General features: G+C 41.7%; 1 protein-coding gene across 1 annotated transcript; it reads right to left on the minus strand.

Moving 5' to 3' along the window:
* Positions 1-177: 177 nt before the first annotated feature.
* LOC110503794 (aldehyde dehydrogenase, mitochondrial) lies at positions 178-15,044 on the minus strand. The gene is made up of 13 exons (XM_036970409.2): positions 14,815-15,044; positions 14,024-14,128; positions 13,256-13,396; positions 8,443-8,522; positions 7,139-7,250; positions 5,388-5,516; positions 5,159-5,272; positions 4,923-5,025; positions 2,500-2,684; positions 1,703-1,867; positions 893-1,050; positions 628-742; positions 178-434 (listed from the first exon to the last, which is right to left on the minus strand). The coding sequence occupies exons 1-13, from the start codon at positions 14,929-14,931 to the stop codon at positions 402-404; spliced, it is 1,557 nt and encodes a 518-aa protein (XP_036826304.2). The 5' UTR covers positions 14,932-15,044; the 3' UTR covers positions 178-401.
* Positions 15,045-19,055: the final 4,011 nt, after the last annotated feature.

Below are 19,055 nucleotides of genomic sequence, written 5' to 3' on the forward strand. Positions count from 1 at the left end.
GTTGTGTGGCACTAGAACTGCCACTACTGTGTTTTGTTTCTTTTCAGTCTATATCTATATTTTGTAATCCCATACGGTTTTCCTCCTTAAAAGCATTTTGAATTGTTTGCCTATTAATAAAACACTTTTGCAATTACTGTTAGTCCAATCAGATGACAGCAGGTTCAAAGCAAGTAATAGCGTGTATCAAGTGCATTTATTATCCAAAATCCTTTCAAAGTTCACCCTTTCACTCTACAAGAGTACAAAACTACTCTGCATTGTAGCAGGGATTCACCATATTAAAGTCCAACTGAATAACTGAGGACTCTGTGATAAACAAAATAAAGGCTGATTTAGTTCCGTAGAGCCTTCCCTATGGTCAGTTAGTTTCCTTGATTGGAGGCAGAGTTCTGACGTCTTTACGAGTTTTTCTGGGGGACCTTGATCGTTACCTGAGGTAAAGAATAAAATATGTTTTGAAGCTTTGACATGAACACATTTTGTGAACATACATACAGCTGCTTGTGAGATGTTGCTGTTTATTACGTATGTAACGTGGCAACAGCGTTCATACGTTTACGTATGTGGCCCACTGGGGCCTGAACATTTTCTCCTACAGTATTGTGGTGGTTATGGGGTCCTTACTGTTTTCACTTCAGTGTAGTTGTCCAGGCCATACTCTCCCAGCTCACGACCGTTACCAGAATATTTGTAGCCACCGAAGGGGGCTTGTGCTCCAAACACATCATAGCAGTTAATCCTTAGGAGAAAGAAATGGACAAACCACATACACAATTAGCTGATTATAAATGGGTCAACTTCAGCCAACCTCTGGACCTTAATACTACGAAAAGAAATGGACAATTTGATGGACATATTGTAAAATAAAGTAAGCTAGAAATCAGCGTACCAGACAGTGCCGGCGCGAAGTCCGCTAGAGATGTAGTGGGCCTTGTCGATGTCTTTGGTGAAGACAGCAGCTGCCAGGCCGTACTTTGTGTCGTTGGCTCTCTCAACCACCTCCTCCAGAGTCTTAAACTTCAGGATCTGCATCACCGGCCCAAAGATCTGAACACAAAGTGTTATAGAGGAGAAATTAATTTAAAGAATCTAACCTAAAGAGATCGGTTCTCTGAAGACAACATGTTACACACGTATGATCTTGTCTGGCTACTTTCCTTAGAGCTAGAATACTTAATTGAAACAAAAGTGTTCTCCTCGCCACAGTTTCGCTAAAAAGCTACGGGATGGAAAAATGTAACCACTCAAATTCATAGACTGTACATAGACGGCAAGGACCGACCATCCGTGATATCCAATGTATAGGTTTAACGATGTTTTGAGGCTATACATTGTTTGTTTACATTTGTTGTTTACAGACACTAAGGTAAAACAAGCTTATATTGTAAGTTCTGATGGGGTATGACAGGATATGAACTAAGCTCATGAGGCATTTATACATTCTATTCTTTAAGAATCAATTGGTATATATCATTAATTTACAAGTTCAAAAATGAATCTAGCAACTAAGGATTCTAGCTTCAGAATAGCCACACAAATATACTTTAGACAACCAAAATATACAGGCTTTTCTTTTCATTTTCATGGGTATAGCCAGTAGGGGGATTCTGTCAAGGCAGCCCCAGGAGCCAAAATGGTGAAACTTGACAGCCAGTTTCATGAAGAGTGAGTTGTTAATAATGACAATGCATTGCTGTACCTCCTCACGGGCGATGGTCATGCCGTCCTGGACATCTCCAAAGATGGTTGGTTGGATGAAGTAGCCACGGTCTGCAGCCACTCCTCCCCCGCACATCAGCTTGGCCCCCTCACGCTTCCCACTGCTGATGTAGCCCAGAATCTTCTTGAACTGTTCCTCATCCACCTAGATAGGGAACCGTTTTACAGTGCTCGTAAGTGGGTGCCTTATTAATGTGTTAGGAAGAGAGCTATAAACCAAACCAGACTACAAGTGCTTGTGTATATGCATGCAATGCAAGTGCATTCTTGTAGTTGTTTTCTGATAAAGGCTCTGCATTTGGAAATGCTGGTACCACAGTCATTTCAGTACAATAGAGTGTGCAGCTCTTCTATTTTTATCCAGTGTCTTATGTTTGGGTGTGCGTCTTCAACTCCTACTCTACTCGTCTGGGTGCGTCTTCAACTCCTACTCTACTCGTCTGGGTGCGTCTTTAACTCCTACTCCACTCGTCTGGGTGTGTGTCTTTAACTCCTACTCTACTCATCTGGGTGTGTCTTCAACTCCTACTCTACTCATCTGGGTGTGTCTTCAACTCCTACTCTACTCGTCTGGGTCTGCGTCTTCAACTCCTACTCTACTCGTCTGGGTGTGCGTTTTCAACTCCTACTCTACTCGTCTGGGCGTGTGTCTTCAACTCCTACTCTACTCGTCTGGGCGTGTGTCTTCAACTCCTACTCTACTCGTCTGGGCGTGTGTCTTCAACTCCTACTCTACTCGTCTGGGTGTGTGTTTGTGCACCATGCAGTATTTCTAACCTGCGGTCCCTGCTCAGTCTTCATGTTGAAGGGGTCTCCCACCACCCTGCTCTTGGCCCGCTCCACACTGCGCTCCATAAACTCATCATAGATGGTGTCCTGCACGTATGTACGGGAGCCGGCACAGCAGCACTGGCCCTGGTTAAAGAACAGGGCAAAGTGGGACTGTTCCACCGCCTCCGCCACTGCAGAAAGAGAGAGAGAACACAGTCATACATAGCCGATATGTTTCCACTTGACGTTTTGCAGCATTGGACTCCATGAAATTGACATCTTCCATCCCTGGATTGAGGTACGTTTTCTGGCCATATCCTGCATTTGTCACTGCAGTGCAAACATTATAGCTGAGCGAGGTTTTGACTTGAAGCGGAAGGTGTATTTACTGCTGAACCTCAAGTCGAAACATATCGGCCAAGTCAGACACAGCAATCGCAATCAAACAAATAAAGACACACAGGCAAACATGCACATGCCTTAGTAGATTTCAGAGGAGGTACTATAGGAGGACGGGCTCATTGTAATGCTGGAATGAAATAAACAGAACCGTATCAAACACGTCAAACATATGGAAACCATTTTTGACTCCGTTCCATTGATTCCATTCCAGTCATTACAATGAGCCCGTCCTCCTATAGCTCATCGATACTTCATAAATAAAAACGGACACCACGCTTTGCTTAAGATATTGCTAAATAATCTGTAGCAGACTATCCAAATGAAGTGTTCCCATTTTTCACGTTCAGTGCCTTGCGAAAGTATTCGGCCCCCTTGAACTTTGCAACCTTTTTCCACATTTCAGGCTTCAAACATAAAGATATAAAACTGTATTTTTTTGTGAAGAATCAACAACAAGAGGGACACAATCATGAAGTGGAACGACATTTATTGGATATTTCAAACTTTTTTAACAAATCAAAAAGTGAAAAATTGGGTGTGCAAAATTATTCAGCCCCTTTACTTTCAGTGCAGCAAACTCTCTCCAGAAGTTCAGTGAGGATCTCTGAATGATCCAATGTTGACCTAAATGACTAATGATGATAAATACAATCCACCTGTGTGTAATCAAGTCTCCGTATAAATGCACCTGCACTGTGATAGTCTCAGAGGTCCGTTAAAAGCGCAGAGAGCATCATGAAGAACAAGGAACACACCAGGCAGGTCCGAGATACTGTTGTGAAGAAGTTTAAAGCCGGATTTGGATACAAAAAGATTTCCCAAGCTTTAAACATCCCAAGGAGCACTGTGCAAGCGATAATATTGAAATGGAAGGAGTATCAGACCACTGCAAATCTACCAAGACCTGGCCGTCCCTCTAAACTTTCAGCTCATACAAGGAGAAGACTGATCAGAGATGCAGCCAAGAGGCCCATGATCACTCTGGATGAACTGCAGAGATCTACAGCTGAGGTGGGAGACTGAGGCCATAGGACAACAAAAGTCGTATATTGCACAAATCTGGCCTTTATTGAAGAGTGGTAAGAAGAAAGCCATTTCTTAAAGATATCCATAAAAAGTGTTGTTTAAAGTTTGCCACAAGCCACCTGGGAGACACACCAAACATGTGGAAGAAGGTGCTCTGGTCAAATGAAACCAAAATTGAACTTTTTGGCAACAATGCAAAACGTTATGTTTGGCGTAAAAGCAACACAGCTCATCACCCTGAACACACCATGCCCACTGTCAAACATGGTGGTGGCAGCATCATGGTTTGGGCCTGCTTTTCTTCAGCAGGGACAGGGAAGATGGTTAAAATTGATGGGAAGATGGATGGAGCCAAATACAGGACCATTCTGGAAGAAAACCTGATGGAGTCTGCAAAAGACCTGAGACTGGGACGGAGATTTGTCTTCCAACAAGACAATTATCCAAAACATAAAGCAAAATCTACAATGGAATGGTTCAAAAATAAACATATCCAGGTGTTAGAATGGCCAAGTCAAAGTCCAGACCTGAATCCAATCGAGAATCTGTGGAAAGAACTGAAAACTGCTGTTCACAAATGCTCTCCATCCAACCTCACTGAGCTCGAGCTGTTTTGCAAGGAGGAATGGGGAAAAATGTCAGTCTCTCGATGTGCAAAACTGATAGAGACATACCCCAAGCGACTTACAGCTGTAATCGCAGCAAAAGGTGGCGCTACAAAGTATTAATTTAAGGGGGCTGAATAATTTTGCACGCCCAATTTTTCACTTTTTGATTTGTTAAAAAAGTTTGAAATATCCAATAAATGTCGTTCCACTTCATGATTGTGTCCCACTTGTTGTTGATTCTTCACAAAAAAATACAGTTTTATATCTTTATGTTTGAAGCCTGAAATGTGGCAAAAGGTCGCAAAGTTCAAGGGGGCCGAATACTTTCGCAAGGCACTGTATTTCTAACTGGATGCCCATCCAAAAAGTAAAGTCGCCTTGAGCCGTACTCACTGTTGGCATCAGACATGATTATGTTGGGGCTCTTTCCTCCCAGCTCCAGAGTGACCTTCTTCAGGTTGCTGGAGCCAGATGCCTGCTGGATCAGGTGACCTACCTGGACACATGGAGCTGCTTAGACAGTACAGGGTTCATTCTCATACACACACTAATACACTAAAACACATTGGCCCTTTGAAAGCAGTGACTCAGTTCTTTGAGATGCCTAAAGTATGGGCGGTCTGTCTTACCTCAGTAGATCCTGTGAAAGCCACCTTATCCACATCCATGTGGGAGGCGATGGCAGAACCAGCAGATGGACCCATACCAGGCAGGATGTTCACCACACCTGGAGGGAAACCAACCTGAGAGGAGAGAGAGAGGAGAGAGAGAGAGAGATAGAGAGAGAGGGGGGAGCTTAAGAAGTGTGGTAAGGAGGGTGTGTTTGTGTGTTATGTGTGTGTGTATTAGTGTACCAACCTCCTTGATGAGACTGGCCACATACAGGGCAGTGAGGGGGGTCTGCTCAGCCACTTTCATCACCACAGTGTTGCCTGTAGCCAGAGCTGGCCCCAGCTTCCATGCCTGCATCAGCAGAGGGAAGTTCCACTGAGGGAAGATAGAGAGGAAGACAGTGAACGGTAGAGTGAAGACAGACCATGTCAAACGTGTGCAAAGTACACAGACATAAATCCATGCAGGCACTCAACACATTAAAGTCCAGGCTGCCACTATATTTACACAACACAGCATTGCAGCCCTACCAGGTTTTGGAGGCAGGGTGTCACCTTATATTACCCCTCTCCCTCCTCCCAGTCTCTTTCACCATGAGACTGGTGGGACTGAAGCCAGCTCACTGAAACTGCTCTGCCTGCTCTTAATTCCTCTCCACTCCCAGTCTATTTCACCATGACAGACAGAGCAAACAAACCTGCTCTCACAGGCAAGAGGAAAGGGGCCACAAAATGGCAACGCTGGTCATTTACAAAATAGCCTCTAACACTCTACTCAGCAAATTGGATGTAGTCGATCACAGTGCCATCCGTTTTGTTACCAAAGCCCCATATACTACCCACCACTGCGACCTGTATGCTCTCGTTGGCTGGCCCTCGCTTCATATTTGTCGCCAAACCCAATGGTTCTAGGTCATCTATAAGTCTTTGCTAGGTAAAGTCCCGCCTTATCTCAGCTCACTGGTTACCATAGCAGCACCCACCCGTAGCACGCGCTCCAGCAGGTATATTTCACTGGCCATCCCCAAAGCCAACTCCTCCTTTGGCCGCCTATCCTTCCAGTTCTCTGCTGCCAATGACTGGAACGAACTGCAAAAATCACTGAAGCTGGAGTCTTATATCTCCCTCACTAACTTTAAGCATCAGCTGTCAGAGCAGCTTACCGAGAATTGCACCAGTACACAGCCCATCTGTAAAAAGCCCACCCAACTACCTCATCCCCATATTGTTATTTATTTTTTTGCTCCTTTGCACCCCAGTATCTCTACTTGCACATTCATCTTCTGCTCATCTATCACTCCAGTGTTATCACTCCACTATGACCTATTTATTGCCTTACCTTACCTTGATCCCATGTGTAACTAACTCTGTGTTGTTTGTGTCACACTGCTTTGCTTTATCTTGGCCAGGTCGCAGTTGTAAATAAGAACTTGTTCTTCCAAACCCCTGAACAGCTTAAGATTCATCAAGGAGGTCCATTCCTAACCCCTGAACGGCTTAAGATTCATCAAGGAGGTCCATTCCTAACCCCTGAACGGCTTAAGATTCATCAAGGAGGTCCATTCCTAACCCCTGAACAGCTTAAGATTCATCAAGGTCCATTCCTAACCCCTGAACAGCTTAAGATTCATTAAGGAGGTCCATTCCTAACCCCTGAACAGCTTAAGATTCATCAAGGAGGTCCATTCCTAACCCCTGTAGAGCTTAAGATTCATCAAGGAGGTCCATTCCTAACCCCTGAACGGTTTAAGATTCATCAAGGTCCATTCCTAACCCCTGAACGGTTTAAGATTCATTAAGGAGGTCCATTCCTAACCCCTGAACAGCTTACGATTCATTAAGGTCCATTCCTAACCCCTGAACGGTTTAAGATTCATCAAGGTCCATTCCTAACCCCTGTAGAGCTTAAGATTCATCAAGGAGGTCCATTCCTAACCCCTGAACAGCTTAAGATTCATCAAGGTCCATCGCTAACCACTGAACAGTTCCTTCACTTACCGGGATGATCTGGCCACACACACCGATGGGCTCATGGCGGGTGTAGCAGAAGAAGTCTCCATCAATGGGAATGGTCTTCCCCTCCCACTTATCTGCCCAGCCTGCATAGTACCTGTGCAAACACATGCACACACAGACAGACAGTAAAAACTTGGACTCAAGAATCCTCCAAAATATTACACCTTTCAAATACATCAAAAGGGATATGGGGGGTGTCAATATTTCTCAACTGCTTTACGTACTCACTACATTCCATACTCCGTAAATACCAGGACACTAGACTCAGTAGGGTTACCATGTATAAATGTTTATTATGAAATAGAACTGCAGAAACTATAGTTTCAGATATCAAGAGTAGAGGGAAATTCGGTTATTTATTTTTTCAAAGAAGGAAACTGTAAATGAGTCTTTTTCCAATCTATTAAAAGGTAAACAAGCAGACTTGCAGTAGATTGAGATAGTGATCGGATCCACAGTGAGTATACAGTAAGCAGTCTAGGTCATGGTGCTGGGTGCCAGTCAATCAAATACAAATAAGGGAGGTTTGGCAGTCTGCAGTCACATTCTTCAGTCACATTCTTCTAAGAACTAATTCACAGTCAGTCTCATCCTCTTTTCCCCCCTCTCTTTCCCATCACAGTCAGTCTCATCCTCTTTTCCCCCCTCTCTTTCCCATCACAGTCAGTCTCATCCTCTTTTCCCCCCTCTCTTTCCCATCACAGTCAGTCTCACCCTCTTTTCCCCCCTCTCTTTCCCATCACAGTCAGTCTCACCCTCTTTTCCCCCCTCTCTTTCCCATCACAGTCAGTCTCATCCTCTTCCCCCCCCTCTCTTTCCCACCATTCTGTCTCTACCTCGCCCTACAAACATTCAACCATATAGCATAATGCCACATCTGGCACTTGTGATTTATGACAACTCATACATTTTGGTTTGCAGAAAGTAATAATAATAATAATAATAATGTATTACATTTGTAAAGCTTTTCATTATACAGAATAATATCAAAGTGCATAAAAAATTAAAAAATAGAACGTTAGAATGCAACTGACACAAAGAACACAGCTGACACTACAAGGGTCACCAAGGAGCACAGCTATCAACCGAAAGCCTTCCTAAAGAGAAAGGTTTTTAGGCCCGTTTGTAAGGATCCCAGAGTCTGTGGTGCCTTCAGGTGATCCGGGAGGGCATTCCAAAGGCCGTCGGCAGTCGAGCTGAAAGCCTGATCCCCCAAGGACTTAATGCATGCGTTCATTTCACTGCTCTCACACATACACACTGCAATGTATATTACTGTGACTGACCTGAGGCACTTGACCACCATGGGCACGTCCACACTGTAGGATACGGCATAGGGCTTCCCATTGTCCAGGGTCTCCAGTTCCTATGGCAAAATAAGGTCAAAGTGTCAGAGTTCCGCCATGGCCTAACTGATGACGTTTGATTGAGGACAGATAGTAGCAAGGCTGTATTCTGTATTACGAAACATTGTCAAACAAAAGGTGTCATTGTACGCTGATGATTCATGTTTTCTTTTAAAACCACCATTAGAATCCCTCCACAGCCTCAGAGGATCTAGATACTTTTGCTAACCTCTCTGAATTAAAACCAAATGATGAGAAGTGTAATTACTATATTACGTATTGGATCACTAAAAAAATACAACTTTTACATTACCATGTAGTTTACCAATAAAATAGTCTGATGGTGATGTGGACATACTCAGTATTCATATCCCAAAATAAAAAAATGATCTCACTACAATACATTTTAACAGAAAGTTTGCAAAAATAGATATGATCTTGCTACCATGGAGAGGAAAATACCTGTCAGTGGAAGTCGGAAGTTTACATACACCTTAGCCAAATACATTTAAACTCAGTATTTCACAATTCCTGACATTTAATCCAAGTACAAATTCCGTCTTTGGTCAGTTAGGGTCACCACTTTATTTTAAGAATGTGAAATGTCAGAATAATAGTAGAGAGAATGATTTATTTCAGCTTTTATTTCTTTCGTCACATTCCCAATGGGTCAGAAGTTTACATACACTCAATTAGTGTTTGGTAACATTGCCTTTAAATTGTTTAACTTGGGTCAAACGTTTCAGGTAGCCTTCCACAAGCTTCCCACAATAAGTTGGGTGAATTTTGGCCCATTCCTCCTGACAGAGCTGGTGTAACTGAGTGAGGTTTGTAGACCTCCTTGCACACACACACTTTTTCAATTCTGCCCACAAGTTTTCTATTGGATTGAGGTCAGAGCTTTGTGAAGGCCACTCCAATACTTTGTATTTGTTGTCCTTAAGCCATTTTGCCACAACATTGGAAATATGCTTGGGGTCATTGTCCATTTGGAAGACCCATTTGCGACAAAGCTTTAACTTCCTGACTGATGTCTTGAGATGCTTCAATATATCCACATAATTTTCCTGCCTCATGCTGCCATCTATTTTGTGAAGTGCACCAGTCCCTCCCGCAGCAAAGCACCCCCACAACATGATGCTGCCACCCCCGTACTTCACGGTTGGGATGGTGTTCTTCGGCTTGCAAGCATCCCCCTTTTTCCTCCAAACATAACAATGGTCATTATAGCCAAACAGTTCTATTTTTGTTTCATCAGACTAGAGGACATTTCTCCATGTGCAGTTGCAAGCCGTAGTCTGGCTTTTTTATGGCGGTTTTGGAGCAGTGGCATCTTCCTTGCTGAGCGGTCTTTCAGGTTATGTCGATTAAGGCCTTGTTTTACTGTGGATATAGATACTTTTGTATCTGTTTCCTCCAGCATCTTCACAAGGTCATTTGCTGTTGTTCTGGGATTGATTTGCACTTTTGTACCAAAGTACGTTCATCTCTTGGAGACAGAACACGTCTCCTTCCTGAGCGGTATGACGGCTGCATGGTCCCATGGTGTTTATACTTGCGTACTGTTGTTTGTACAGATGAACGTGGTACCTTCAGGTGTTTGGAAATTGCTCCCAAGGACGAACCAGACTTGTGGAGGTCTACAATTTTTTTTACGAGGTCTTGGCTGATTTCTTTTGATTTTCCCATGATGTCAAGCAAAGAGGCACTGAGTTTGAAGGTAGGCCTTGAAATACATCGACAGGTACACCTCCAATTGACTCAAATGATGTCAATTAGCCTATCAGAAGCTTCTATAGCCATGACATAATTTTCTGGAATTTTCCAAGCTGTTTAAAGGCACTCTATATAAACTTCTGACCCACTGGAATTGTGATACAGTGAATTATAAGTGAAATAATCTGTCTGTAAACAATTGTTGGAAAAATGACTTGTGTCATGCACAAAGTAGATGTCCTAACTAACTTGTCAAAACTATAGTTTGTTAACAAGAAATTTGTGGAATGGTTGAAAAAACAAGTTTTAATGACTCCAACCAAAGTGTGTGTAAACTTCTGACTTCAACTGTATATATTTCATTAGTGATGCTCTTGCTGTCCCTATCAGTGGTGGAAAAGACTAACTTTATGCTTATGGGTTTACCTACACCTAGCGACTTGTTTTTTAAATTACATGAGCAAAAAATATTTCATTTTATTTGGAACGGCAAGCCAGACCAATTTAAAAGGGCCTATTTATATAACGAATATGAATTCGAAGGGCAGAAATGATTAAATATCAAAGCATTAGACCTCTCACTAAAGACTACATTCATACAAGAGTTAAACTTAATACGAACTGGTTCTCTAGCAGATTAGTAAGAATGTACTCTCAGACCATTAGAAATAACATTATCTGGTCTGATGAAACCAAGATGGAACTCTTTGGCCTGAATGCCAAGCATCACATCTGGAGGAAACCTGACACCATCCCTACGGTGAAGCATGGTGGTGGTAGCATCATGCTGTGGGGATGTTTTTAAGCGGCGGGGACTGGGAGACTAATTAGGATCGAGGGAAAGATGAACGGAGCAAAGTACAGAGATATCCTTGATGATAACCTGCTCCAGAGTGCTCAGGACCTCAGACTGGGGCGAAGGTTCACCTTCAAACAGGACAACGACCCTAAGCACAGAGCCAAGACAACACAGGAGTGGCTTTGGCACAAGTCTCTGAATTTCCTTGAGTGGCCAAGCCAGAGCCCAAACTTGAACCCAATCTAACAAATAACCTGAAAATAACTGTGCAGTGACGCACCCCATCCAACCTGACAGAGCTTGAGATGATTGCAGGGAAGAATGGGAGAAACTCCCCAAATACAGGTGTGCCAAGCTTGTAGCGTCATAACCAAGAAGACTTGAGGCTGTAATCGCCGCCGAAGGTGCTTCAACAAAGTACTGAGTAAAGGGTCTGAATACTTATGTAAATGTAATATTTCATTTTTTTATTGTTAATATATTTGCAAACATTTCAAAAAATCAGTTTTTGCTTTTTCATTATGGAGTACTGTGTGTAGATTGAGGAGATCATTTTTTTAAATCCATTTTTAGAATAAGTCTGTAACGTAACAACATTTTAAAAAAGTAAATAGGTCTGAATACTTTCTGAAAGCACTGTGTGTGTATATATATATATATATATATATATATATATCCGCCATATATATATACACACATTTTGGTTTATATGGGGGATTGGAAACCATGCAGACAATTATATTGCTGGAAGCCATCTGCAATGTTAAAGCTGATCTTACCCCATAAAAAATGTTGAATTTAAGAAAAATGCCAGATTGCTATACCTTCCTAGAAAAAGCTAATGGATAATCAGTGTTGTACACAGAAGCATACAGTATGTATTTAGAGGTAGGCCCTGTCACATGCTGCTAATGGGCCAAACAGATGTTATACTATAACATTGTCATATCAAATTACAGGGACTATTTGCTGCTACAGGGTGTTAACCAGTTCAGAGTCCAGTTAAACACCAGTAACCCTCACTTTAGTTAGGTCACCTTAGAATCCAATATTTTGAAAAACAGAGACCGTTGCACAAGCAAGACAAACCCCAGGGAATTCATTGGCTCATCGTCAAGAGTGAATCAAAGATTATTGTTGTCCACGCACCATTTATTTGGCTTGGCAAATGGGAACACAAGAGTACATGTGGTCAACATAACACACACTGCAAAATGTATCTATATACAACATTTACAGGCACATACAGTTCATGTTGAGCACATTGGACTGTACATACTTGAACAGATTAGCCAGTCTTACAAGTACTAACGAGTCACTGGTGTTGGCTCTGGACAGACTCCCTCTCACATACACACCATATCCATATTTAACATGTAGGTGGAGCAAGCTCAGTGGACAGAATCAGTGCTATTTCCAGACCTGATGGACCTTGCACCCCTTGATAAGCCAATCTGACAGTAGTTAATCAAGTCCAACCTAAATACTGTACTAACAATCCTACTCTCTTATAATACACCCCCCCCCCCCCCCCCCCCCCCCCACACACACACACACACACTAAGCAGCTTGTTTCTCTCTCCATGAACCCATCCTTGTGTAAACAAAAGGAAATCTGATTTTACCAGGGCCTCATTTACCAGGCAAAGTAGGGCAGCTTCCTATGCTGAAGCTGTTCATTCTTTTATCAAAACAAGCCCAGAGAAACCCTTTCACCACTATAGCCTTTCCCCTATTACTTTCACCAAACAAGCAAAACCTGTAACATAACATCAACAAATATGCTTTGTGTCTTGGAAGAGCAGCACTAAGGAATCATTTTACACCACTTCCACTGCAGATTCTCAGTGTTGATCATGTGACCTAGCCGTGACCCTGCGTCTCTATCTCTACCATGTGGCTTCAGCGCGGGTGCTGCTTAGGTCAGCAACCTGTGGAATACAGGACTAACACAGTGACTCTGCAAAATATGGTGCTGCTGTTTACAAGCCAAATCTATCTGAACATACATTTTTTGAAGATAATATTTCTGGGTAAAACCTTTTCTCCACTGGAAGGTAACATTTGTCATCAGACAAAGCACTGTGCCACACAAGTAAACTCTAATACAACCCAAACAACTGCTTTCTTTGGCATGAGTGCCAGACCAGGAATGTTGTGCATCTAATTAGCCGCTCATAACACCACTTCAGGTTAATCATTTCCATTGACCAGCAGTAATGGGACGCCGTCACTGACCGCTAGGTAGGCTGTGTCCCTCTCGATTGCGTCTGCCAGCCGGCTCAGGAGCAGCCCGCGGTCCGACGCGTCCATGCGTCGCCATGGTGACCCAAACCGGAAGGCCTCCCTGGCAGCCTTCACAGCCTTGTCCACATCTGCCTGGAAAGACGGAGAAGGAGGCCAGAGGGAAAACAGAGGGAGATGAAAATAAATATTAGATCATATCATTTAAAAAAATGGAAAATAGAAATGACAACGCCTCACACTGCTGCTCATGCTCCCAGGTGATATTAATTTACAACAACGTTTCAGCCCTTAGATCATCAGGCATCATTTAAAAAATTACTTATCTAGTAATTCAATTACAACAATGTAACACAAAAAAGATGGTCACACACCTGGCCCCTACAAGATTGTGATCTAATTACGCCCGTTGTTTAGGTTAACCTTTCCCCTGGTTATTTCACCCTCTCGTCCTCCTACCACACCTAATTGTCATGTTTCTGCTTCAGGCAACTTCGTTGTCTTAGCATGCCAAGGATGTAGTGTTGTTGAATACAGGAACAGTGAGGGGCCTGTTCAAATGCTTTGAAAATGCCGCCTTCCTTCCTCCCTTCCTTGAGACAGTCATTACGACTGCATAGGTCCAAGCTATGTAGGCTAGTGGAACCCCTGCTTTCACCAATCCAATTATATTGGATCAGTGATTACTCCAAGGAACCAAGGATGTAAGTCTTGTAATTAGACAGAACAGGGCCAGGTTTCAAGGCAGTTCCAGCCACTGACCTTGTCTGCCTCAGCCACCTGACAGATGACCTCTCCTGTGGCTGGGTTGATGGTGGGGAAGGACCTCTTGCTGACGGCATCCTGCCACTCGTTATTGATGAACAGCTGTAATGAGACAGAGGAGATTTGATTAGGCTCTATGTTTAGATTACAGATGTTATCACAACTCTATCATCCAACAGACCAAAAATAAATTGGGAGCCAGTATAAACACTGTATTGTCCAGTTACATCCCATTACTTCCCTTCAGTTTTTATTTGTGCAGTATTGTAAGATACTGTCTCTGACATAATATTGCAGTGGTATAGAAGTCTCTTTATAAATTTCCCCAAAACAATTTAACAGAAACACATGCATGTACATTATGTGTTGTGTCTGTCTATGTACAAGATGGTCTTTCAACTCTAGCAAACGTTTTATTAATGCAACCCAGGAAGGTTTCTGGCTGTCTGCCACATTACAGTTTTGCATAACACCATCATACCCAACAATTATCTAGTGTATATGTAATTCAGTTGACCCAATGTATCGGATAAGTACGTAATCACAAGGTTCAATCAGGTCAAGCGTTTTAATGTCAACAAGAGTTATAAACAAGTAGGCTAGCTAGTCAAGCAAAAATAAAAAAATGCATCTAGTCCAAAAGATATTGCAATTCTCACGTAAACCTAGTTGCCTTGCAATGAATTGCACATGGCAGAAATACACTAAACCGATCATTTCAGTCGTGTGCAACAATGATAATAGCTACTCAACATGTCATTTACATGTTGTGAATACTTATCGCTTACCTTGTTGTAATGGACTTCGGGCTGTGCGCTTGGTACCGGGATGGCGGCTGCAGAATACTGACAATTCGAAATGCCAGAGATTCGAGGCAAAGTTCGGGATAACACAATTCGGAGCATCGTGCTTCTTCAACACAAATGTGTGTGTCAACCAGGAGAGCGGGCTTTCACAAAGTATTGTACAGTGAAGTCGATCGTCATCTGTCACCCGCCCCCAAGAGCATGCGCAGTAGAGCCTTCCTTAGATTACGTTTACAAAGTGAAATGTAGGCTATAGCGCCTGCATCAATACCGTTCAATTTCATAAAGAGGAAAACATTGGTGGAAAACATTACATAAATAAAATAAAAAATAGCAAATGAGACCTCAAAAACACATTTTGTTACAATACTTCACATCATCGTTGCAACAGCCTACCCAACACCCCAAATAATCGAGAATAAACTATTCAACCAAGGTAAGGGAAACATTTACAAAGCAATATTGTAAATGAGGGCACATTTTCGACACAAGAAATCATGACCAAAAACAAGCAGACAGGTTATGCACACCCTCATTTCCAGTGGTGTAAAGTACCTAAGTAAAAATACTTTCAAATGCGACTTAAGTATAATTATATATTTTTGTTGGGTTGGGGGGGCTGTACTTTACTGTTTATATTTTTGACAATTTTACATTTACTTCAATACATTCCTAAAGAAAATAATGTACTTTTTACTCCATACATTTTAGCTGACACCCAAAGGTATTTTGAATGCTTAGCAGGACATGAAAATGGTCAATTTTACACACTTATCAAGAGATCATCCCTAAAACATTCCTAGAACATGCTCTAGATACTCAACTAGTCTAAAGAAGGACATTTTTATTGCTTCTATAATCAGGACAACAGTTTTCATCTGTGCTAACATAATTGCAGAAGGGTTTTCTAATGATCAATTAGCCTTTTAAAATGATAAACTTGGATTAGCTAACACAACGTGCCATTGGAACACAGGAGTGATGGTTGCTGAAAATGGGCCTATGTACGCCTATTATTCCATTAACATTTCTAAGTGACCCCAAACGTTTGAACGGTAGTGTATGTTTTGAGAGACAAATAGTGCTCATTGTGCAAATGTATGCCTATTTGTTTTCAATAAAAATTGGAGACCAAAATGTGTTTACATGCTGTGAAAATTCTAAGCCAACCCCATCTTTTTTGTCCCATAGTTGGGCACACGTCAGTTTTGTTGCTAAACAACCAACCCATCGATTAGTGAATATGAACCATGTGAACCATGACTAGAGAACTGTGCAGCCATATTTCAGAGGCAGTGCCTTTATAATAGTGGAGTATAACGTCAGACTGTTCAAAAGAGACAAATGTTTACCCATGAAACAGGATCTGGCCTGCCAGCCCAATAAAGTGAGTTAGATAAGGATAGATAAGACAGGTGTGTCTTCCCATGCTTTATCAGCTTCCTGAACCTGCAAAGCTCTATTGAGACTCATTGTGTGGCTGTGTGATCAGCAAGGCCTTAGTAGACAATGATGTGTATAAACCCTGGAATGCTAATGCTATGTAGTGGCCAGTGAGAGGCTTTGAAGCTACTGGCTGCCATATTGGTACTCCCCAGAAGGAGCCGTTCTCCATAGGAATTAATGGAATTGTACTTTATTTAAAAAAATGTTCAATGTACAAAATTACATGTATTTAAGTATTTCTTTGTTGTAGTGGGGACAGCAACATTTGTAAAAAAAAAAATACAAAAAATGTTTAAATGCTTTCAGGAATATTTTTTTAGGTCTTGATTTAGAATTTTCAGGTTCAGTTCACTTAATATCATTTAAAAGTATGCATTATGGTGTCTGTAATAGAATATACTTATCAAAAACAAATGTAGACATTAATACATTTATTTTATAGCATTGAAATGGCTCCGTGGTAGCTTCAAAACAGCGCCCCCTGCCAATATTTAATTAACCGTAGTACTACATTCGGGTAGGTATGGTAATCCTTGAGGCATAGTAATCCTCTATCTGCTGTATCTACGGCCAGGAACAAGTTGTTTCACCCCACCCCAGACAAGGGTGCTGGTTCTAGGCTGAAGCAGTAGCCCAGGGTGCCCAAGGTTCCTATGTGGGAAGGTGGGACAGAGGTGTGGAACTGTAACTGAACTTGAACTAGTAGGACCATGGACGGGACCTCAAGAGATATTTCAGCTTCTGCTAATGTGATGATGCCTAGTCACTCTACCCCTGCCTTTATGTACATATATGCAAATACCTCATACCCATGCACAGTGTTATATTTCTGGTACTGCCTGTGTATAGCTTCATTATTTTGTATTTTATTCCTCTTGTGACATGTATAATTAGATTTGATTGATTTGACTGGACTTTGACAGCAGTGCTCTGCAGAGTGGGGCAACTACACTGAGTGTACAAACATTAGGAACACCTTTCTAATATTGAGTTACACCCCCTTTTGCCCTCAGAACAGCCTCGATTCGTCAAGGCATGGACTCTACAAGGTGTTGAAAGCGTTCCACAGGGATACTGGCCCATGTTGACTCCAATTTTTCCCACAGTTGTGTCAAGCTGGCTGGATGTCCTTTGGGTGGTGGACCATTCTTGATACACACAGGAAACTGTTGAGTGTGAAAAACCCAGCAGTGTACTTACCATACCCAGTTTAAAGGCACTGAAATATTTTGTCTTGCCCTTTCACCCTCTGAATCACACATACACAATCCATGTCTCAATTGTCTTAAGGCTTAAAAAGTCTTATTTAACCTGTTTCCGCACTTTCATCTAAACGGATTGAAGTTGATTTATCAACTGACATCAATAACGGATCATAGCTGTCACCTCGATTCACCTGGTCAGTCTGTCATGGAAAGAGCAGGTGTTCCTACTGTTTTGTACACTCAGTGTATACTGTGTGACACCAAGCTGTTTTTCTGCAGTAACTGTATGTTCATGATGCCACCTTGTGGCATAGATGTTTAACTGTATTATCAAATACAACATTACCACAGAAATGAATTAGTATAGAGTACCACAGTATGAGTCATAATACCCATAAAACCTAGTGGTCAAAAAGGGAAATGGTTCCAATATTTTTTCCACCATTCATTTTCCCCGTAGGGGATTTAGAAACACTTCAAATAAGGGCTGTGTTTTGTGTAGGCATACGTGACATTTTAACAACTGTGTAAAGGAGACTTTTATCAATATATTTGCCTGTATTTACCCCCCCCCCCCCCCCCAAAAAAAAAGCTAATTATCTGCTAATGTGGCTACCATAAAGAACTGCAAATAGCATGATAATTTGGATGAGCCTGAAGATTTGAGGCAAAGGTAATATTCTCTGGATTAACTATCTAATGTTAGCTATATATAGTAATTAATAAATTGGCTACATTTCTTTAAATTTACAATTCTGTCAACTGTCTTGGGCAAGTTTTAAATTGGCACAATACCTGTTAGAAAAGGTGTCAGCTAGATATGACCTGCAGGAGCTTGCAGGGATTTGCAGTCTTGCATGATGTCTACTTTGATGATAATTAGTATTTTCGAAACTGAGAGTAAATAATGGTGAATATATTGATAAAAGTCAACTTGTCCAAGAGATATTTACATGGTTTTCAAAATGTCTTGCCAGGATAAGCTTACATGAAACACAGCCCATATTTCCCTATGGGAAAAATTGTGGAAAAACGATTGGAACCATTTCCCTGTTTGACCACTATGTTTTATGGGTATTATAACACCTCCACCGTGGGGCTCTATTACACAGAACCTTTAGAATTTTGTTACTGATGTCAACTATAGGCAAGTCTGTCTGTGAATGAAATGAAATAAACACACCTGTGAAAATACATACTGAATGGGTGGGGGATGAGATCCCATAAATAAATCCTTTGTTTGGATTCATTTTTATTATTGCATGTATTTGTTACATTACAGATCACAGTACACCAGTCAAAATGTTACACGTAGGTATAGGAAAGGCATTTTCATTTCCATCTTGATGCTTCACCACTAGATGGAGACATTAGCTTATGTTTCCTCGTATCGCAGCACCAGCTAATGTCCATGACAATACCTTAAGAGGTCGGTCCTACATGAGGTTTGCCAATAAAAAACTTTCCTAGGTTGAATATACTGACCATGATATCTATGATACTGATCAAGAAAATGTTGTCAATTCACTTTATCCTTTCCACATGTTAACAGCTCCCTCAACATAACGTTCA

Source organism: Oncorhynchus mykiss, chromosome 3 (assembly GCF_057628025.1).
Source record: "Oncorhynchus mykiss isolate SJ-2025 chromosome 3, ASM5762802v1, whole genome shotgun sequence".
NCBI classification, from domain to species: Eukaryota; Metazoa; Chordata; class Actinopteri; order Salmoniformes; family Salmonidae; genus Oncorhynchus; species Oncorhynchus mykiss.

What these genes read in the sequence shown, in the direction of transcription:
- LOC110503794 (XM_036970409.2), bottom strand. Translation starts at nt 14,931, where the DNA reads ATGCTCCGAATTGTGTTATCCCGAACTTTGCCTCGAATCTCTGGCATT. An exon ending in AATCATGTCTGATGCCAACA is followed by an intron (nt 2,685 to 4,922) that starts GTGAGTACGGCT and finishes CTCTTTCTGCAG; the next exon opens with TGGCGGAGGCGGTGGAACAG. An exon ending in CTTCGCGCCGGCACTGTCTG is followed by an intron (nt 743 to 892) that starts GTACGCTGATTT and finishes CTTTCTCCTAAG; the next exon opens with GATTAACTGCTATGATGTGT.